Source organism: Cotesia glomerata, linkage group LG6 (assembly GCF_020080835.1).
Source record: "Cotesia glomerata isolate CgM1 linkage group LG6, MPM_Cglom_v2.3, whole genome shotgun sequence".
Taxonomy (NCBI): domain Eukaryota; kingdom Metazoa; phylum Arthropoda; class Insecta; order Hymenoptera; family Braconidae; genus Cotesia; species Cotesia glomerata.
The window spans coordinates 16569011-16592805 of NC_058163.1; the positions used below are offsets into that span (position 1 = coordinate 16569011).

The 23795-nt window shown below is 35.8% G+C and overlaps 2 protein-coding genes across 5 annotated transcripts in view; both read left to right on the forward strand.

Annotated features, from left to right (window-relative positions):
* LOC123266732 overlaps positions 1–23795 on the forward strand; it is a 751444-nt gene that overhangs the window by 616082 nt on the left and 111567 nt on the right. The gene's annotated exons all lie outside the window — the stretch shown is intronic.
* On the forward strand, positions 20349–21840 carry LOC123266741. The gene is made up of 2 exons (XM_044731139.1): positions 20349–21111; positions 21483–21840. Exons 1-2 carry the CDS (start codon positions 20625–20627, stop codon positions 21626–21628), a joined length of 633 nt encoding a protein of 210 aa, XP_044587074.1. The 5' UTR covers positions 20349–20624; the 3' UTR covers positions 21629–21840.

The following is a 23795-nucleotide window of genomic DNA, read 5'->3' on the forward strand; positions in this document are numbered from 1 at the left end:
TTCGATAAATCGAGCCCCATTATTGAGCCTTGCAGCACGTCAGCCGTTATGGTGTATTCTTGTGGTCCTTCTGTAGTTTCCGCTATTAGCTTTCTTTCTTCAAGGTAGTTGTCGAATAGTGCCAAATTCTCTGGCTTTGCGTCAAATTTGTGTTCCAGAGCGTCTAGGATATCTCCCCAATTTGTGCTGTTAAATACGTATAGTATCGGGTTTTATAGGATAGGATACTAAATGTTTATTAAGTTGTTATTATTAAGGTATCACGGTGCGGTTAATTTAAAGTGAGTATTTATTAGAAAAAATTGACAGAGTTAAAGGACAGAGGTCTGTCGTACATCGAAGTTAAGTAGGAACTGCCTCTTCGAGTCCCATACAATTAGATCTTACTTACTACCTGGGTTTCTCACCCCCACATCAGTCATACTTCGTTCTTACACTCTCGGTACTTATAATGTACATTTTTGCCACGAGACAAATCTATACTTCCGTTCCTACGCATACAAATATTTTCTAAACTATCTTAACTAAACATCTGTTATTTGGGAATTTTTCTTAATCCCTTTATTTACAACCTTTTCGAAAAAATACTTACTGCTAAGTACAAAGGTGCAATAAAACAATAAAATAGAAAAACTTAAATCTAAAAATGACCATTCCACATTCGGCCATCCTGCATCGACAATTGCCCTCAATTGTCATCGTCTGTTTCCACATCTGTTGTTTTGTAGTTTTCTTCCGGACCCATTCCCCATGGCTTCAAATGATCGGCTGCTGTGGATGTATGTTGAGGCCCTTCGTGCTCGCCTACCTTCTTAACGACATAGCGATCACCCCTTAGTAATTTAGTAATGCGATAGGGACCCAAAAACTTTCCTTTAAGCTTTAAGCCTGGCCCGAACTGCGTCCTCTGAATAGCCACTAAATCTCCTTCCTCGTAAACATTTGCTGGTTTACGATGTTTATTAAACCCTCGGCGATTTTCCTCTTGGGTTTTTTGTATCTTCTCTCTTGCTTTTTCTCGTAGTTCTGTTCGGTCTTCTTCGAACTGCGTGGTCCACTCTTTCTCTAGAAGTTCTTTTAAATTCCAGTCGTCCTTGAGCCGCATGTTAACTCCAAATAACAATTGGCAGGGTGCTTGTCCAGTACTGCGGCTTGGAGTTGCGTTGAGATACTTCTGCACATTTTCCACGTGCTTATACCAGTTTTCTGGCGTTGGAGCGGCCATCTTCGTGAGAAGCGGAATAAGAGTTCGATTAACTCTTTCGACTTGTCCATTTCCTCTTGGAATACCCGTTACTATTAGCGAATGTTCAATCTTTTTACTTTCACAGTATTCCTGAAAATCTCTTGATGTGAAAGCCGTGCCTCGATCAGAGATGATCCTTCGAGGATTCCCAAAAATACTAGACTGACTACGCAGTCGATGAAGCACTTCAGCGGTGTCCGTCGATTTAGTTGGATACAGCCATACAAATTTGCTAAAAGCATCCACAACCACAAATATGTGTTTGTATTTCTTAGGTGTATTAGTCATTGGCCCCACATGGTCAATATGGTAAGTGTCGAGGGGAGTATCACCTTTATAAATAGGATGCAATAATCCCTCTTGTTTACCTTGTTTTCTTTCAGCTAATATACAGTCGATACAATTTGTGACTACCTGCTCAACCTTCGGACGCATCTCTTTAAACCAGAAGTCCCTTTTTACAATGGCTTCGGTTTTGGTAACACCAAAGTGTCCTCGCTCGGGCGCTCTTTTGATTACCTGCGCTTCCATACTCTTCGGTACAACTACTAATGGCTCACCATTTACACTTTTGTACAATAGTTGGTTTTTTAATAAATATCCGTTGGCTTCATTGCGCGATGCGGCATCTATAATTTGCCTAAGACATTCATCTTTGTCTTGTGCACTTCCCAATCGCGCAATCAACCCATCGTCATTTTCACAAACATACAATACTTCCGGTAAGGAATGTCTACTAAGCGCGTCAACATGTGGCATGTTTTTACCTGGTCTATGCTCTATTGAATAATTAAAATCAGCAAGCAAAATTACCCATCTCGCAACTCGCAAACATACTTTCTCTTTACTTACAGTAGCAGTAAAAGCTTGACAATCGGTTACAATCTTAAACGCTATATTAATCAGATACACTCTAAATTTCTCTAGCGCTTTTACAATAGCCAATACTTCTAATTCATAACTACTATATCTAGATTCAGCATCCATCGTTTTACCACTCGCATAATATACAGGATGAAATTGACCGTCATTACAATCTTTCTGCATTAATATCATACCATACCCTAAACGAGATGTATCTGTGTGCAACTCGGTCTCTGCACCATGACGATACAATTTTAGAACAGGCTCACACACTAATGCAGCTTTTAATTTCTCGAAAGCTTCTATCTCTCTCATACCAAATACAAATTTAACGTCTTTTTTCAGTAAATCAGTCAATGGTCGGGCAATTAGTGAATATCCAGGTATAAATTTACGAAAATACCCTGTCAGACCCAAAAAACTTTGAACCGATTTTACTGTCGTAGGTCGGGAAAAATCTCGTACAGCTAATGTTTTTGCCTCTGACGGGCGAACAGTACCCCGGCATATTACATACCCTAAATAATCAACAGTCGTCTTAAAAAATTGACATTTCTCCCACTTTATGATTAACCCATACTTAGCTGCGTCTTTAATCACTAACTTTACTCTTCTCAAATGCTCTTCAGAAGTTTTAGCTTTAATAATAATGTCATCCATATACACTACTACAATTCCTTCACGTATTAAATCTTTAAAAATGTAATTGATATAACTTTGGAATACCGTTGGACCAATACATAAACCAAACGGTAATCTAACAAACTCGTACTGACCGTCGGGTGTTACAAAGGCTGTATACTTGATACTACCTTCGTCCATCCAGACATGGAAAAATCCGTTTTTCAAATCTATTAATGTAAACCAAACGTCTTCGGCTAAAGCACCTATTGATTCTTCAATAAGTGGTAATGGAGAAAGAGGTCTTAACATAATAGCATTTATCTTCCGATAATCTACACAAATTCTAAGCGTACCGTCCTTCTTTTTAATCAAAACAATCGGACTTGCATACTCCGAAGTAGAGGGACGAATAATACCCTCTTCTAACCATGAATTCATTGTCATTTACTACTTTTCGCTTTGAAGGAGCCAATCAGCGCGGTTGTGATACTACTGGCTTATCCGATGTCAAAATTATTTTCGCGCGTATACCAACGTCACGCGTAGCTTCCGGTTTATAATTTGGAACGATCTTTTTAATTTCTTCACGATAATGCTCCTCCTTAATGTGTGATAATTCAAGTTCTTTCGTCTCGTCTATAGTGTTTATTTTATAAATGTGCGACCTTGTCTCCTCGTCTGTACTTTCATCAGCGTCTAATTTAAAAAAGGTAACTGTGCCCCGTCTGACTCTAAGTTCTACCTGGTCCAAAAAGTCAGTGCCCAGTATAACCGAACGTCTAAGTATTGAGTCGGGTACAACATGAAAATCTACATTAAACTTATAGTTTTCTGCCATCATGCTGGTAGTAAACATACCTAAGGTCTCAGTCATCTCAGCTCCCAAACCTTCAAAACATACCTGTTTGTTACACAAAGGTGGTGATCCTAGATTTTTGTACTCCCTCATACTCATTAACGTTAAATCGCTACCAGTGTCTACTAATGCTAAAATCTTACTGTCTTTAATCTTAATTTCCTTCTGATATTTTTCCTTAGCAGGACGCGACACTAAATACACTTCCTTCGACTTCGGTGGACACTCGGAAGCTATATGCCCAAATTCTCCGCACTTAAAACACTTTTTCCCTTTTTCTTTTTCGGGACACATCACACTCACGTGGTATTCTCCGCCGCAGTTGTAACACTTTGTACTCGTCTTCTTTCCTGAGGTTGAAACTGCACCTCCTGGACTTCCTTTTCTTCCTTGGTTGTAGCTCTGCGGTCGTCCTGTCTTCTCCAACTTCTTCTCCGGTGGTCGTGCTTTTGATTTGGACATCTCTTGTTTCATTTTCTCATACTGTCCAAATTTCTCTTTAAGCTGTTTAAAATCTGTAGCTCCATATAGCACAGCTTTATTTACGACATCATCAGGAATACCTTCTATTATGTATTGTATCACATCTTGTATCTTTAGCTTCGCTGGTGATGCAATCTGCAACATTTTATATGCGTATTCCTGCAGAGTTTCCTCACTCTTTTTCTTTCTCTTGCTCAGCTCTCGATGAATTTTCAAACAATCGACAGCTTCCTCGAACTCTTCTTTCAAAGATTCTTTCAGCTTCTTCCACGTTTTCACGCACTTTTCGTAGTTGACGAACATTTTTGCTGATCCGTCTAATAACCTTTTGGCGTATGTAATCTTCAGGGTCTCGTCCCACTTGCAAAGCTCCGCCATTTCTTCAAAATCATCCAACCACTGCTGGACATTTGTGTGGTCATCCCCACTGAATTTCTCTAACGCACCTTCAACGTCTTTAAAGGTAAGTAATTTTCGTGATTCTTCACGTCTATTTGCGCTATCGTCGTCTTCGTCGTTGTATCCTCGGCCATCATTCACAGGATTTCGGATACGTACATCATGGTTTCCTCTTCCTGGGAGTCCTTCAACATTGACAGCTCGAGCGTCTTCAAAGACGTCTTCTTCTTCGTCGTCTACAAGGTCTGCAATATTTTCTTCATCATCGTCGGCTACATGATCCCGTTCCACCAACAGTGCAGCTCTTAGCCTCGCCAACAACTCTGGTTTTCGACCTGTCACCCGGAAGTTCCGGCGCCTTAGCTCCTCTCTGACCTGTGGGACTCTCAGTCGCGGAAGTTGGTCGTCTTCCAAATCTGCCGCGGCAACACCTCTTGCAACCTGGTCAATTAAATCGTCCATGGCTTACTAACTCGCGCACTTATATGAACTTTCACACAACACCGACACGTCTTTTACACACTTTTTATTTTCCGATTTTCCGTGATCCCGGACGAGCCCCCAAATGTAGTATCGGGTTTTATAGGATAGGATACTAAATGTTTATTAAGTTGTTATTATTAAGGTATCACGGTGCGGTTAATTTAAAGTGAGTATTTATTAGAAAAAATTGACAGAGTTAAAGGACAGAGGTCTGTCGTACATCGAAGTTAAGTAGGAACTGCCTCTTCGAGTCCCATACAATTAGATCTTACTTACTACCTGGGTTTCTCACCCCCACATCAGTCATACTTCATTCTTACACTCTCGGTACTTATAATGTACATTTTTGCCACGAGACAAATCTATACTTCCGTTCCTACGCATACAAATATTTTCTAAACTATCTTAACTAAACATCTGTTATGTGGGAATTTTTCTTAATCCCTTTATTTACAACCTTTTCGAAAAAATACTTACTACTAAGTACAAAAGTGCAATAAAACAATAAAATAGGAAAACTTAAATCTAAAAATGACCATTCCACATACGTTTTTGACATCTAGCGTGAGGAGAATTCATACTTTACGAGCTTTGAGGCTACCAGTCCATGCTTCTTTCGCTGTCACTACGACAGTCTGGATCGCGCCGATTGTTGAACGTCCTTTCCGGAAGCCATGTTGGTTTGCGGCAAAGCCTCCAGCACGATCGATGTCGTTTCGTAGTCTTCCCTGTATAAGCTTTTCGAGCAATTTCCCAGCAATGTCCAGCATGCAAAGTGGTCTGAACGACGAGGGTGTTACAGGGCCACCTTTGCCTTTATCTAGCAGAACCAATCTCTGCTGCTTCCAGACCGCGGGAAACGTGCCAGTTGCCAAGCATGCGTTGTAGGTGTTCAGGAGTATGTCTGGGTATTCCAGGGCTACAGTCTTGATCACCGATGCTGGGATGCCATCAGGGCCGGGTGCCTTTCCTGTTTTGAGTGACTTGGCCGCGTCTTGTAGTTCCTTAGTTGTAAAGGGTGTTACTTCACTGTTTTTAGTGTAGTGTTTCTTCTCCTGCGGCGGGTAGTTAGGGAAAAGCTCCGCTACAATGCTGTCCGTTAAGGCTGGAGACTTCGGCGCCTTTGGTGGAGCCTTTCCAAGTCGTTTGGTGACAATTTGGTAGGCTCTACCCCAGATATCTTTATCAAGGTCGTTACAGATCTCTTGCCACAGTTTCGCTTTGCTTGCTTTGATTGCCCGGTTTAGGTTCTTTTTGGCCTGCTTATACTCGCTCAAATGTAGATCTTGATTGGGGGAGCGTTTCGCAGCTCTCGTTCTGCTATGTCTGTTGACCACCAGAACGCCGGCCTAGGGAAACTATGATTTTTCAGCCGCAGCATAGAGGCGTCACATGCGGCAGCAATTTCCTTCATCGTATTTAGCACTGCCTTTTCCGTCTCGCTGCAGGTATCCGGAGTCGGGTTGTTCTGAAGGATAGACCAGCTTCGTGCAAGTGAAGCTTGCAATGCCTCTAGATCAAGCCTCTTGGCATTCCATTTCTGCTTAGAGAGGTCTCGTTGTGGAACCGAAGCAGATGCCAATCCGAATTGAATGTCACAAACTGGTGATCACTGCCACTGTATTCTTCGGATACAGTCCAGTCTTCGATCATGTTGGCAGTCCTTGGAGTCGCCAACGAGATGTCGAGGATTGATTCTTGGTACCCTGGTCTTCAAAAGGTCGTGGTGCTTCTGGTGTTCAGCACTATAAGGTCGAGTCTAGCCACGACGTCAGTGACCTCGTTACCTCTGGTGTCGGAGAAAGCAGCGCCCCACTCAGCCGATTTAGCGTTGAAGTCTCCGGCTTCGATGACTTCGCCGTTGAACTTAGTGACCGCATTTTCTATATTTGCCAGTTTCGGTCGAAACACACTAATCTTTTCGTTAGGTGAGAGATCGACGCTCATGAAGTAGGTTGTGGGGGTTTGAATCCAGACAAAACCTGCTCCACTTCCGCTGTTGTTGACGGTAACGTTCTTTGTGTTCACAATCCAAATTGCTGCTGTGCCAGTTTCGTCTGCGAACCATGTTTTACCTTCGATGTTTAGATATTGCTCGCAGATAAAGCAGACGTCGATTTTATCTTCAAAGACACGCTGGCGCAGCAGGTTTTGTGCCAAGGCGCACCTATTCAGGTTGCCTTGTAGTATGCGTGTCATTTCTGCCCTCTCTTGGCTTCTGAAAGTGCTGTGCGGAATGCCCTGCAAGCTCCAGTGCCAGGAATATGGCATAGACCATCCTGGGCATCTTTGTCCGGAGCACAAAGGAAGCCTTTTGGCTTTTCCGTGCCGTTTACGGCCTTGTGGTTCTCTCCGCCACATTTGTAGCAGCACTTGCTTCTGTTTGGTGTCCAAAACTAAGACATTTGAAACAGCTGGTTACTTTTGCAACTGGGCGTATACGACAGTTCACCCAACCGATCATTATATGGGCCTTGTCAAGGGCCTTAATCGCTCTGGCCTCGTCTACTTCGCAGAAGGCTGCCCAATTGCCTTGTGGTGTGGGTTTTGTCAAATTTACCCGTTTGACCTCGAGGCTGTCAGTGAACTCACGTTTAAGTGCTTTACGGACTTCGCTCCCGGTAGAGATTTCATCTAAGTCGAGGATCTCGATCGTTGTTGTTGGTGTTAGCGTCTTGACTGTGCCGATGTTTGCAGTGGCTGCCTTTACTGCGTCGGTGAAAGCCTTGCTGTCTTCGGTCTTTCGAGCCATTTCAAGGAGAACGCCTCCGTGTTTCGTCTTTTTAATAGACTTTACGTCTACGCCCGTCTCGACAGGGCTTACCTTGGCCTTGATTTCCTTGAGGAGATCGGCGTATGTTCGCCCTTCAGCTGGTTGGATAAGCACAGCTTTAGTTCTTGTCTTCTTCCTCCTCAGTTTCTTGGAGCCACCGTTGTTTGGCTGGTTTTGGGCTGTAGCAGATTGAGCCGCTGGCTCCTGTTCTTTCTTTTTCTTGTTTTGCCGAGTCACTTTGGTCCAGGTATCATCCCGGTCTGTCTTTTTCTGTGCTGGCTTGTCAATTTCTGCGGAAGGACTGGGCGTGGACAGCGGCCTCTTCTTGTTGTTGCCCTCTCCCTGCTGTGATAATTTCTTAGGAATGACCAGAGGTGGCTGTGATTTTTTGCTCAGACTCGGAGATGTTTGAGTCGTTGACGCCGACGTCGTTGGTAATTTGTTGGCCAGCCTATATGCCGTACTAATAGACGTAACCAATTTTCTGATCTCATAATGGAGATTCTTCTTGTCTTTTATGAAGTCAGCTAACTCTTCGATCTTGCTGCCGAGCCTCTCCATTGGTGACTGTTGGCCTGTAACGGTCGGCACAGAGTTGATTCTTCCTCGGTAGGTTTGATTAGTGACAGGAGCCAAAGGTCTTCCACTTTTTGGAGGAATGTTGCTCAGCTGTCCGTTCTCTGCCATCTGGGCTGATTTCGTACTCCCTGTAATCTTGCTAGCATTGCTAGACAGCAGAGCCATGGAGTCTACTCCGCTGTTCAAACGGTCGCTTGATAACGACGAGTTTAGGCCCGTTTGCACGCCTTTCCTCGCCAGCACTGAGGTATTCCCCCTCTGCACCGTTGACAATGTTTGAAATTGATCTGTCATTTTCATATCATCTTTTGCTAGGTTTTGGTCCACCCCGAGTATTCTATTTCCTCGGTACCCGACGCATCTGACGTGCAGATGTGCCAGGCATTCCCCTATCCGCCACCTGGGGAGGCGCCCGATGCGGGACCCAGCAAGCCCGACACGAGGTGTGTGTGTGTGTGTGTGTGTGTGTGTGTGTGTGTGTGCGTGTGTAAACCTCTCGTAACTTTTGAACAGCTCGACCGATTTCATTGCGGTTGGTGTCATTCCAAAGGGCTTTGCCAAACTTAGATTTCCTGTAAGTAAGAACCGATTCGGACCAGTAGATTTTGAGAAATAGCAAAAAAAAGTGACAAAAAAAGTTGTTTTTTCTTCATTTTTTTTAAATATCTTCGAATTGGCTGAACCGATCAACTTCAAAAACTATTCAGCTCTTAACCTTGAAATCCCGCATCGATCACTACATAGAGCGTCGGAATCGGTTGATGCGTTCGTGAGATATCGTTGTTGAAAAAAATAAAAAAAAGTGTTTTTTTGAAATAACTCCGAAGTTTTTTATCAAATCAATTTTTTTGTTCGGAATCATTTATAGAACTTCAAAAACCACATCGATCGCTGCCTATCGCATGAAAATCGGTTGATTAAATAAAAAGTTACAGCAGTTTGAAAATTAGAAAAATCTTGTTTCATCGAATTTTGATAAGACTTTTGAGCTCGAAGAGCTCAAAAGCATAGCAAAGCTATCTCTTTGAGCTCGAAGTGATCAAAATAACACATAAATTGTATTTTTGAGCTCGAAAACGTCATAAGTGCAATTTTAAACGTCTAGGTATGGAATTAGCGGGAAGTTGCAGGGATGGCCTTCAGGGCCAACCGTTTTTCTAATTTTTTTTCTAATCTGTGGACTTGGAGGAAAATTTTCTGACTTAACCTTTACATGGACCAGATAACTTGTTTATTCAGCTTTAATTTGGTTTTTTAAAAATCTTGATACGAGCATTTCTCGCTGAGATATCGGTGTTTGAATGGAAAAAGATCATTTTATCTTTGATTACCAATATCTCAGCAACTAATGATCGCACAAAAAATTCAAGGTTGGTTTCGAAAATTTGAATAAATTTCCTACAAAGATTAGCTATTGATTTTCAATCATGACATGAATTTAAAAAGCAACCAAAATAGGGCTTTTTGCGGTTTTTTGGAAAATCAAGCGCCTAATTAAAAATATCGCGGAAACCACTAATGTTAAGTGTGCCTTTTACTGTTCAATATACCTACAAGAACCCTACAAAATTTCAATTGAATCCAGCCAACCGTTTTTTTTCCCACTTGATTGAATTTTTGAATAAATTAAAGGAGCAAGAATTTTGCTCTGAAAAGGTCATGATTTTGATCAAAAATGAAAAAAAATTTTTTTTTCATATTTCTCTTAATTCTGTATTAGTGACTTAGTAAATTGAAGAAAAATAAAAAAAAAAAAAATTCGAAAATTTATGAAAAAATTCAAAATTTTTAAACAATTTTTTCTTCAAAAAAAATTTTTTTTTAATTGGCTCAAAATTCAAAAAATGTAGCAACTCACTTTTTCACCGACAGCCAATTAAAAATAAAAGATTTTTTAGAAAAAAAATTGGCTGTTGGTGAAAAAGTGAGTCGCTACATTTTTTTAAGTGTTAACAAATTAAAAAAAAATTTTTTTTTTAATTTTTGAAATTTTTTTTTCACATTGTTAAAAAGATTTTTACATTGTTAAAATTCTAAATATTTTAATCATTTTCCTCGGTTTAGCGATTGTTTTCTCGACTTCTTAACTGTACTATGTTGTGTCGATTTATCCGACGAAGAAAAAGATTCAATTTTTACCACAGAATTTAATAATGGTATATACATATATATATATATATATATATATACTAGCTGTTACCCGCCCGCTCCGCTGGGCACTTCATAGAATTGTATTTTTAGAGATCTAGACTTGAAATTTAATGGGAGCATTGTTTAGATTTGTACAGATTTCAAATTTCATCAGATTGGCCCGTACCTTTTATCCCTGTAATTATTCTAGCTAATATTCATTGTAAATTTTAATGTGCAATCACTATGACATTCCAGTGGTTTTTTTCCAAAAATGAATAATGACTGAAACAAAGAAAAAAATTTGAAATGATCATTGAAAGTTTCAGTTAAAGTAATTGCGCGTCTCATAAGTGAAGTTGAAATTTGGCTAGCTTAAAGCGTGACGAATTTTGCCGTTAATTTAAATTTCCTCCGTGACATCAATTTTTCATAGAAACTTATTTGTACATGTTTTTAACGAATTCTCTTAGAATAAATAGCTAAATTCCTTTTTCACATCTCAAGTGCTTAGAAAATGCATTCATTTCAATCTGTTACGTTCCCGCGATCCGGTAATAAGAACAATTCATGGGTTATGTGATCAGCAAAAATAAAATGTATGTAAAATTCTTAGTCCGTTGAGTGAATAGCTACATTTTAAGTTAAATTTTGGAAACCTTACAATGACTTTTTTTGCCGCTGCCAAAGAGACGATTGTTGTGAGAAAATATAATTATTAAAAAAGGAAAATATTTAAATCCGTTGGCCTTGGAGGCCATTCCCGTAAGTTCCTGTTTCTCTTGAGATTCTATCAAATTCTATATCTGTAGGAACTGTATTTGAAAAGTATAAATTTTTTGACAATTATCACTCCCACACTCTTATATGGGAGAGGAATTTCATAAGATCCTATTCGAGAAAATTTCTACATTATAAACAAAAGGTTTCAACAAAACTTCAAGTCCATAGAAACTTTTGTTTTGAAATGAGAGATTTTCATTGTTAACACCCCCGCAATCCCTTGTAGGGTTAGAATTCGAGAAAATCCATTCTTAGCTGAACTTGACATCATACACAAAGATTCTCACCAAATTTAGAGTCTGTAGAAGTTACAGTTTGGAAATTAAAATTTTAGATTTTAGCACCCATCCCCGCAATTCCTATCGGAAATAGTCTTTATTGAAGTTCATTGTGAGATGATCTCTACATGAGAAATAAAAGATTTTGACCAAATTTAGAGTTTTTAGAAGCTATATTTTGGAAATTGAGATTTTTTATTGTTAACACCCAACCCTGCGATCCTTATTGGAGGTAATTCGTTGTAAAGTCCATTCTTAAATAATTTCTATATTATATGTAGAAGACTCTTACTTAATTTGGGGTCTGTAGGAGCTATAGCTTGGAAAATAAAAATTTTATTTGTTAACAACTACCCCCACAAACCCCTGTGAGGTGAACCATCGTGAAATTCGTTCGTATATTATTTCTACATCTCTTACAAAAAATTCTTACCCAATTTGGAATATATGGGAGCTGTAGTTTAAAAACGGGAATTTTTTATTGTTAACGCCCCCGCAATTCTCTTTGAGGTAGAATATCGTAGAATTCGTTCATAAATTATTTTTCCATCACTTACAGAAAGTTCCTACAAAATTTGGAGTCTGTAAGAGCTACAACTTTAAAATTCAAAATTTTCATTGTTTATACCCATCCCCGCAACCCCTATGGGGTGAGATATCGTAAAATTCGTTTATAGATTATTTCTATATCTCTTACAGAAGATTCCTACCAAATTTGGAGTCGATAGAAACTATAGTTTAAGAACGGGAATTTTTCATTGTTAACGCCGTCGCAAACCCCTTTGGGGGAGGAATTTAATAAAATCCATTCTTAGCTGAACTTGACAGGAAAATTATACCGAAAGATTTCTACCAAATTTAGAGTCTATAAAAGTTACAGTTTAGAAATTGAAATTGAAAATTCTAACACTCACCCCCGCAATCGCTATTGAAGTTAGAATTTATTGAAATCCTAATTTAGATCACTTCTACATCACACATAGAAGACTCTCACCGAATTTGGAGTCTGTAGGAGCTATAGCTCGGAAATTTAAAATTGTAATTGTTAACACCCCGAAAACCATATTTGGAGTAGGTTATCATTAAATACGCTCTTAGATCATTTCTACCTCAAATATAGCAGATTCTTACCAAATTTAGAGCCTATGGGAGCTTTAGCTTAGAAATTTAAAATTTTCATTGTTAGCACCCACCCTCGCAATCCATATTTGGAGGAGGTTGTTATAAAATCCACTATTAGATCATTTCTGGATCACATATAAATGATTCCTACCAAATTTGAAACCTATAGGAGCTATAGTTTAGAAATTTTTTATTTTCATTGTTAACCCCTACCCCGCAATCTTTATTGGGGATGAGTTATCATAAAATCCGCTCATAGATAATTTCTACATCACATATAGGAGATTCCTACTAAATTTGGAGTAGATAGGAGCTATAGTTTAAAAATGGGAATTTTCCATTGTCAACGCCCCCGCAACCCCCCTTGTGGGTGGAATTTCGTAAAATCCGTTCTTAGCTGACCTCTACTCGGCGAAAGGAATATTCCTACAAAATTTCAAATCTCTACGCCTTATGGTTCCAGAGATATCGTGATGAGTCAATATATAGGTGGAAATCTCATATATATATATATATAGATTTATTGGCACCAGATGTACAGCTTGTCTAACAAACTCTGATACATCTTTCGCTTAAATCTACTTTTCTTACACTAATTTTATAATTTATTGTTTTATTTTAGTATTCCAACTTGATAGTTAATCTATATTTCAATCTATAACGCTAGTAAATACTTTCTTCGACTTTGGGTCGTTTTCTTAGTTTCAGTTTATCGCATATAGCAGATTCTTTTCAAATTTGGAGCTTATAGGAGCTACAGCTCGAAAATTTAAAATTTTAATTGTTAAAACCCACCCCCGCACCCCCCTGTGGGAAGGGATATCGTAAAATTCGTTCATAAATTATTTTTACATTACTTACAGAAAATTCATACAAAATTATGAGTCTGTCGGAGCTGTAGCTCGGAAATTTAAAATTTTCATTGTTAACGCCCACCCCCGCAATCCATATTGGGGGTAGGCTGTCATTAAATCCGCTCTTGAATCATTTCTACATCCCATAGAACAGATTCTTGCCAAATTTTGAGCCTATAGGAGCTACAGCTCGGAAATTTAAAATTTTCATTGTTAAGACCCACCCCCGCATTCCTCTGTGGAGTGGAATATCGTAAAATTCGTTCATAAATTATTTTTACATCACTTACACTAAATTCATACAAAATTAGGAGTCTGTAGGAGCTAAAAGTCGAAAATTTTTAATTTTCATTGTTAACGTCCACCCCCGCAATCCATATTGGGAGTAGATTGTCGTAAAATCCGCTCTTAGATCATTTCTACATCACATATAGGAGATTCCTACCAAATTTGAAGTCGATAGGAGCTATAGGTTAAAAATGGGAATTTTCTATTGTTAACGCCCCCGTAACGCCCTTGTGGGTGGAATTTCGTAAAATCCGTTCTTAGCTGACCTCTACTCGGCGAAAGGAATATTCCTACCAAATTTCAAGTCGCTACGCCTTATGGTTCCAGAGATATCGTGATGAGTCAATATATAGGTGAGAATCTTTTATATATATATATATATATATATATATATATATATATATAGCAACATATATATATATATATATATATATGCTATATATATAGATATATAGATATATATATATATTGCTATATATATATATATATATATATATATATATATATATATATATATATATATAGCTTTTACCCGCCCGCTCCGCTGGGCGCTTTATAGAATTGTATTTTAAATCTAGATTTGAAATTTAATTGAAAGATTGTTTTGACTTGCACAAATTTCAAATTCCATCAAATTGGTCTGTATATTGTGTCCACATGATTATTCTAGCTAAAATTCATTGTAACTTTCAATGTGCAATCACTATAACATTCCCGTGGCTTTCTTCCAAAAATGAATATTAATTGACACGAAGAAAAAAAATTTTAAATGAGTATTGTAAGTTTTAGTTAAAGTAATTGCAGGTCTCATAAGTGAAGTTGAAATCTGCCTAGCTTAAATTGTGACGAATTTCGCTGTTAATTAAAATTTCTTCCGTAACATCAATTATACATAGAAAATTATTTGTACTTGTTTTTTACGAATTTTCTTAAAATGAGTAGCCAAATTTTTTTTCTATATCTCATGTGTTTAGAAAATGCAATGCTTTTAATCTGTTACATTTTCATGATCCCGTAATAAGAACAATTCATCGGTTATGTGATCAGCAAAAAAAAATGTATGTAAAATTCTTAGTCGACTTGTTTGCCGCTGCCAAAGAGACGATTGTTGTAAGAAAATATCACTATTAAGAAAGAAAAATATTTCAATCCGTTGACCTTGGAGGCCATCCCGGTATTTGCCTGTTTCTCTTCAGATTCTATCAAATTTTATATTTGTAGGAACTGTATTTAAAGAATATGAATTTTTTGACAATTATTACTCCCGCACTTTTATGTGGGGGAGAAATTTCATAAGATCCTATTCGAGATAATTTCTACATTATAAATAAAAGATTTCAACAAAACTTCGAGTCTATAAAAACTATCGATTGGAAATGAGAAATTTTCATTGTTAACGCCCCCACCATCCCTTTTGGGGTTAGAATTCGAGAAAATCCATTCTCAGCTGAACTTGACATCGTACACGAAGATTCCTACCAAATTTAGAATCTGCAGGAGTTACATTCTGGAAATTAAAATTTTAGATTTTGACACCCACCCCCGCAATCCCTATCGGAAGTAGAATTTTTTGGGATCCGTTTTGAGATGATCTTATGACAAATGAAAGATTCCTACCTAATTTCAAGTTTGTAGAAGTTACAGTTTGGAAATGGAAATTTGAAATTCCATCACCCACCCTCGCAATCCCTATCGGAAGTAGAATTTATTGAAATCCGTTTTGAGATGATCTCTACATGACAAATAAAAGATTCCTACCAAATTTACGCCTTTTAGAAGCTATGTTTTGGAAATTAAGATTTTTTTTTGTCAACACCCACCCCCGCAATCCTTATTGGGGGTGATTCGTCGTAAAATCCGCTCTTAGATTATTTCTACATCACATAGAAGATTCTTACCAATTTTAGAGTCTATAAGAGCTATAGCTTGGAAATTAAAAATTTTAATTGTTAACATCCACCCCCGCAAACTCCTGTGAAGTATCTTAAAATTCGTTCGTATATTATTTCTACATCTCTTAGAGAAAATTCCTACTTAATTGGAGTCTGTAGGAGCTATAGCTTGAAAATTAAAAATTGTCATTGTTAGTACCCACCCCCACAATCCGTATTGGGAGTAGACTGTCATTAAATCCACTCTTGAATCATTTATACATCACATAGAGCAGATTCTTACCAAATTTGAAGCCTATAGGAGCTACAGCTCTGAAATTTAAAATTTTCATTATTAACACCCATCCCCGCAACCCCTTGTGGAGTAGGATATCGTTAAATTTGTTTATAAATTATTTTACATCACTAACAAAAAATTCATACAAAATTAGGATTCTCTAGGAGCTATAGCTCGGAAATTTTAAATTTTCATTGTTAACGCCCACCCCCGCAATCCATATTGGGAGTAGTTTGTCATAAAATCCGCTCTTAGATCATTTCTACATCACATACAGGAGATTCCTGCCAAATTTGGAGTCAATAGCAGCTATAGTTTAAAAATGGGAATTTTCCATTGTCAACGCCCCCGCAACCCCCCTTGTAGGTGGAATTTCGTAAAATCCGTTCTTAGCTGAACTTTACACGGCGAAAGACATATTCCTACCAAATTTCAAGTCTCCACGCTTTATGGTTTTAGAGATATCGTGATGAGTCAATATATAGGTAGAAATCTCTTATATATATATAGATTCACAAATATAGGTATACAAATACATAGAGTGATCATATAATGGTACATGATCATCTATTAGGGCTTTTACCTTATATAAAAATTTTTAATTTTTTTTATATTTAATGCCTTCTTATTATCCTTTAGGAATTGAATTTTATAATTTTTTAATTAACGCCCACGCAAGGATTTGTGAGGGTGGCATTTCATAAAATTCATTCTTTACAGCTCAAAAACTCCAAAAAAATCAATCTGGCCAAGTTTCAATCCTTTAGCTGCTATAGATTAAAAGGTACAATTTCTTTTAAATTTACGCCCCCGCACGGACATGTGGGGGTAGAATTTAATGAAATTTATTCTTAACAGCTCAAAAACGCCAAAAAAGCATTCTGGCCATGTTTCAAAGTATTAATAGCTATAGATTGAATTTTACGAATTTTTTCTTAATTTGACGCCCACGCACGGGCACGCCAGGGGGGTGGAATGTCACAGAATTCGTTTTTAAAAAATTTCTAAATATAATTTGAAACATTCTGACCAAGTTTTGAACTATTAAAAGCCATAATTGAAAAATATGAATTTTTTTTCGTGAACACCCCCGCAACCCCCCTTGTGGGTGGAATTTCGTGAAATCCGTTCTTAGCTGACCTCTACTTGGCAAAAAGAATATTCCTGCCAAATTTCAAGTCTCTAGGTCTTATAGTTCCAGAGATATCGTGATGAGCGACTATCTATATCTATAGAAAGTCTCCTATATATATATATATATATATATATATATATATATATATATATGTATATATTAGGGTGTTTAAAAAAAAAAAAATTTTTTTTTTTAATGGTGTTGAAAAGTTGAAAGTACATTTAAAAACAAAAATTTTGGCGCCTATTAGAGCCCTTAATATTAATATTAAGGTTTGCCTCAATTCATTTGTAATTTTTCTATTTAAATAACACGAGAAAACTTTTATTTTATTTTTGAATTTTAATTACTTTGGAATGGCTTTTTCACGCAATATCCCAGAAAGAGGTCTTATAGGAAATTGGAAACTCCTTTGGTAATCGTCCACGAAAATCTAAACGCTACGCGTTACATTAATCAGATCTTACGACCTGTTGTCTTGCCTCTACGGCAGCAAACTAGAGGTTTTATTTTTATGCAAGACAATGCCCGGCCTCACACAGCAAACGTCACCCGGCGGTTTTTCCAAAGATACGACATAACGTTGTTAAGGCATCCAGCGGTAAGCCCTGATCTTAACCCTATCGAGCACGTCTGGGATATCCTGAAGCGCCGATTGCGCCAGAATCATCCCAATTTACGAACGTTAGCAGCATTAGAGCGGGCGCTAATCGAAACTTGGTGACGGATTCCGCAGTCAATGATTCGAAACTGCATTTCGAATATGCCTGAAAGATTGCGGGCTGTTATCAGGAGCAGAGGTGGCAATACGCGGTATTAGCACAACACACACACACACACACACACACACACACACACACACACACACACACACACACACATCTTCGGAGAGTGAGTTTGGAGTCACAAAATACTGTGGAAGTGACGAACCACAGGGTCTCAATCTCTGATAAAACCACACACATACACGTGCGCAAGCACAAAAGCGTAAATCCGCCGTGCAACCTCCACGTGGTACGCTTTGGGTAACGCTAATGCCGGCGGTAATTTTTTTTTTAATTTTTTGAATTTTTTAGCCAATTGAAAAAAATTAAAAAAAATTTTTTTTTTTTTTTTTTTTTTTTTTTCCTTAAATTTTTCAAGTCACTAATACAGAATTGAGAGAAAAATGAAAAAAAAAATTTTTTTTCATTTTTGATAAAAATTATGACATTTTGAGAGCGAAATTCTTGCTCCTTTAATTTTTTCAAAAATTCGATCAAGTGGGAATAAAAAAACGGTTGGCTTGATTGAATTGAAACTTTGTAGGGTTTTTGTGGGTATATTAAACAGTAAAAGGCACACTTAACGTTAGTGGTTTCCGCAATATTTTTGATTCGGCGCTTGATTTTCCAAAAAACGACAAAAAGCCCTTTTTTGGATGCTTTTTCAAATTCATGTAATGATTGAAAAAAAATTTTTTTTTCAAAATTCAATTGCCAATCCTTGTAGAAAATTTATTCAAGTTTTTAAAACCAACCTCAAAATTTCTGTGCGATCATTGGTTGCTGAGATATTGGTAATCAAAAACAAAATGATCTTTTTCCATTCAAACATCGATACCTCAGCGAGAAATGCTCGTATCGAGATTTTAAAAAAACGAAATTAAAGCTGAATAAACAAGCCATCCGGTCCATATGGAGGTTGAGTCGAAAAAATTTTTTCCACGTCCGTAGATTAAAAAATAAAACCAAAAAAATTTCGAAAATTTTTTTTTCGGTGGTTTTCTTATGATTACTCGAAAAATATTTTCAAAAAAAAATTTTCAAACTCAGATCCGAAAACTAAACACTTAGAGCTACAATTTGCTTTTTTTTTTTTGCTGTACGACCATTTTTGTATAAGTTACAGCCTGTTGAAAATCCCCCAAAAATTTGGATTTTTTTTCTGCTCCCTTAATTTTTGTGAGAAGTGTATTTGAAATTTTTGACTGGTGTTATTTTTGATTGCAAATATCTTTGAAACGGTTGATCTGAGGAACTTTGACCTTCAAACGTTTTTTGTAGAGCGTAAAATTTCCTTTAAGACCTCTTTCTGGGATATTGCGTGAACAAGCCATTCCGAAGTAATTAAAATTCAAAAATAAAATAAAAGTTTTCTCGTGTTATTTAAATAGAAAAATTACAAATGAATTGAGGCAAACCTTAATATTAATATTAAGGGCTGTAATAGGCGCCAAAATTTTTGTTTTTAAATGTGCTTTCAACTTTTCAACACCATTAAAAAAAAAAATTTTTTTTTTTTTTTTTAAACACCCTAATATATATATATATATATATATATTAGACTGGGCCAAAAAAATTAACTATTTTTTTTTTTTTTGTATATCGAAAATATTATTTGGGATGACAAAAAAAAAATGTTGTGAGAATTTGAGCCCTTAATATTTATATTAAGAGGTCTATCATCGCAACTTTTAATTTTTCCGGAAGGGGTTTTTGTCTCACAACTCCTAAACCATCAAGGTAAATGAAATAAACTTAGATGTTTTTGAAGCAAATTTAATTGTCTACAAAAAAAGACTGATTGAAATTTTTCGTCAGATGAACCGTTTTCTTATAAACACGCCTTGAAAATTGATAAAATTTCAGAATTTTATTGTTTAACTTTGGAATTTTGTAATTCACTTAAAAATTAGTATCCGGAAAAAATTCAATAGAGATTCTTGAAGGGAATTTAATTTCCTACAAAAAATGTCTCTTAACATTTTAGCTAAATTCACTCCTTTGAAAGTTATTCAAAAGTTAAAGTTGATGTCAAAATAAAATTCTGGTTTTTCGCTGTAAATTTAATTTTTGAGCCCATTGAAAATTTTGATCTTTTTATAGATAATAATTTTTTATTTTATCAACAGAATTATGAAAAATTTGAAAAAATCATAATATATTTTTATTTATTGGCATTGAAAAGCTATTTTCTGCAGAAAATTGCATTTTCACTGTGTTTTGATAGTTTAAAAAATAACAATCATGTTGTTTTCTCATTGAAAATTATTTACTTTTTATTTAATACAAATTTATCTACGAGAATCCGCTTTGATTAACAACCTCCCCTTACTTCCCTTGTTTCATTTTTCGACATCAATCCACAGTACTACATCTCATGAGATTACTCTCTCATTTTCTCAATAATTGCGTCGCTTAATACAAAGCCAACCGATTGAACATAACCTCAAAGCAATATTATTAATTATTAGTATCGTATTATATAGCGCCACGATGTTTTTATTCATCTATCACCATTTCTAAAAAAAAGACCCCTAGTTCGACCTTCACTTTCGGTATTTCTTACATTCCATTGTTCTACAAATAGAGAGGTTATGTTTTTTAGATAACTGTAGCATCTTTCTTCATTGTTAATTGTGGATCGAGCGTCGCTTTTAATCTCAGTATTCGTGTTGTGAGTTGTGTGTCTAATTTCTAGTGTTGTTACAATTTTTATTACAACCTGACTCTCTTTATTTGTTGTGATTTTTGATTACGTAAATATAATTGAATAATATCAAAGAACTGTATCAATATGACAACCGAAAAAATTAATTTGATTGGTGTTCCAATAGCTAAAATTAATGGTCGTAAACTTCCCACTATAAAAGAAGTTTTATTATTATTTTTTTATCATCACAAAGTTCTTCATCTAAAAGTCAATGAAAGTGCAAAAAAAACTGCAAATATGGTTCAAGATTGTTGGAAAAATTTACAAATTTTAACCTCCGGGCTTCGAAATACGATTAACAAAATACTTGAGTTTTTCAAAAAATGGCAATTATTGCAGTGCAATAAGAAAAGAATAAAATCACAAGCTCAAAAACAAAAAGAAGTGAGTTTTGAACAAAAAATTCAACAGTTATTTAATATCGCTGGAAAAAACGGTCTAAGAAGTTTGAATGGAGAGTTCAACAACTTTTCGGCTCAGAAACTATTGAATCAACCAGAAATTTCTGATAACTCCAGTTCACCAGAAACTTCGAGAAAATATGTTGAAATTATGGAAACCGATGAGATAGGTAGATATTTGGTATTTACAATAATACTTGATTTAATAAAATTAATAACTGAAAAAATAATTGCAATTTATTCTGTTCCCGTAACCGTATACAGAAAAAAAAATTCTTGACTAGTAGGTAAATTATCTTGGCTCAAGAAAATATTAAGGAAGATTAAAAATTTCTTTAATGAAGTCAAAGTTTCTTGACCCCAGAAAATTTCTTTTTGCTCCAAAATAACTTTTGTCTTCCTTAAAATTTTCTTGGTGCAAGAAGTTTTTTTCTGTGTAATTTTATGCTCAGCATAACTAATTGATAACTAAATATTATGTAATCTTGTTATACTTTATTTGATCACATTTTCTTGTAAATAATATCAAAATACTTTTCAGAAATAGATTTGGTTAATGATAATAATAATAATGAAATTACACCTAGTCAAGAGTTACTAACATCGTCGCAGTCAACTATCAGTCAAATTTCAAATGTTTCCGATTTTGAAACAGAATTGTTGTCTGAAAAAAAATACCAAAAATAAACATTATCACTCCAAATTTAGCAGCTGCGCTTGATCGTGCAAATGTTAGCAACAGAAATGCTACATATATTTTGGCAGCTACCTTACAGAGCGTTGGAATAGATCTTCGGAATGTTAATTTAAGCTATAAAACTATCCAACGAAATCGTATACTTCTTCGAAAAGAAATAGCTGAAGGGTTAAAAAAAGACTTAAAGTTCAATGATAATTACGTAGTTTATTGGGATGGTAAATTGTTAAGCGATATTGTTGGCGCAGATGTTGTAGATAGACTCCCAATTCTTCTGACATCGTCTGGCGCTGAACAATTATTAGGCATTCCAAAAATTGGAGCAGGAACTGGAATTGAGCAAGCTTCAGCAGTAAACTCAACTTTGAAGCATTGGGGTGTCAGTGATTATGTCAAAGCGGTGTGCTTTGATACTGCATATACAAATACAGGTAAATCAATACTATTAACAAAGTATTTAGAATTGAGAGATTTTATTTTTCATGTTTGTTTTTAATTCATTAATGATTCTATTATTAAATCGGCATTCATCGTGGCGCTGGCGTAGAACTAGAGAATCTTTTAGGGCGAAAGCTCATTTGGTTGCCATGTCGTCATCACGTCATTGAACTACTCATTAAAGGTGTTTTTGAAGTATACTGGCCAACGCAAAATGGCCCAAATGTTTCAATTTTTGGTAGATTCAAAAATAATTGGAACAAGATAGATAAATCAAAAATACAGTGCAGGAATTAATGATCCTATTGTTGCTAAAGTACTATCAGAGAAAAAGACGAAACATTGGATTTTATTGAAAGTTATTCGCTGGTATGTTTTAGTTACATAATATCATTCACAAAAGCACTCAAAAACAACTTTCTTTTTCACTATACACTGAGAGAAAAAATTTTTTTTTAAGAAAATGCAAATAATTGAAAGAAGTTTTCTACATTTGGAAAAACAATTCTGAATGAAAATTCTCAAGTTATCTATCTAAAATTGTATTTTTGTTTTTATTTTTTAATCAGTTAAACTATTTTCCAACAAAAAAGTTACTGTGCGAAAAATTTTGATTTCTTCTGCAAAGAAATGAAATTGTTGAAAATTTCCAACATATCAATGTCTTGTCACTAGAATGCCCATATTTTTCAAAAGAAATTTTTCCTTTCGGTAAATTTAAAAAAAAATTGTGTAATGGAAAAATTTAAACCTTAAATTAATAGTAATTTCCTGGTGTCGATCGAATACAATTCATTTTAAACATAGACAAAAATATACGTGATTATCTTTAACTCGTAATTTATGTTAAATTAAAATTGATCGAATTTTGTACTTTGTTTTAATTGAAATCTTGTTCTTTTAGTATTCAAAAACGATTTTTAATTATTAATTCTAGATTAAGAAAATCAGTTTTTTTCATTCGTACTTATTTGTTGCAGAAATATCTTCCGAGGAATGATTACCGAGAATTTTTAGAGTTATCGTCAATTTTTTTAGGAGTTATTCCAAAAGATAATTTCACCTTTAAACATCCAGGAGCGATGAGTCATGCTCGTTGGATGTCGAAGGTAATTTATTGCCTGAAAATATATATTTTTAGGGGAGAATTTAAGCTGACCCCTCATGAAGTAACTAGTATTCGCCAAGTATGTATTTTCATAATTGTCATTCATATAAAAGCTTGATTCACTTCACCTTCTGCTATCTTAGCTGCAAATAATGACTTAATTTTGATGCAACAATTGATACTCTATGATAAAATTAATTCATCTGTATCAAAAGGAGCTTTAAAAAAAATGAGCGATCATTTGTGGTATTTAAGTGACAAATTAGCCATAATTTCTCTATTTGACGATGCTGTAGATCCGGAAGTAAAGAAAAAAATGGTAAAAAATTTGAAAAATCGGAACCCTATAAAAACTAAAGCCAGAAAATATGAATTTGACTACAAAAACTTACATGAATTTTTACACAAAGATGTAAGTGACTTCATTTCAACAGAATCGTTAACAATTTTAAAAGACTTTGACTTGCCACATGAATTTTTAAGTGAAGAAGTCGACAAGTGGTCCAGCATCGATAGTTTTCAGGAATGTCAACAATTTTTTAGTAAATTGGCTGTTGTCAATGATGTCGCGGAACGTGGTGTAGCGCTAATTGAAGATTACAATCAATGCC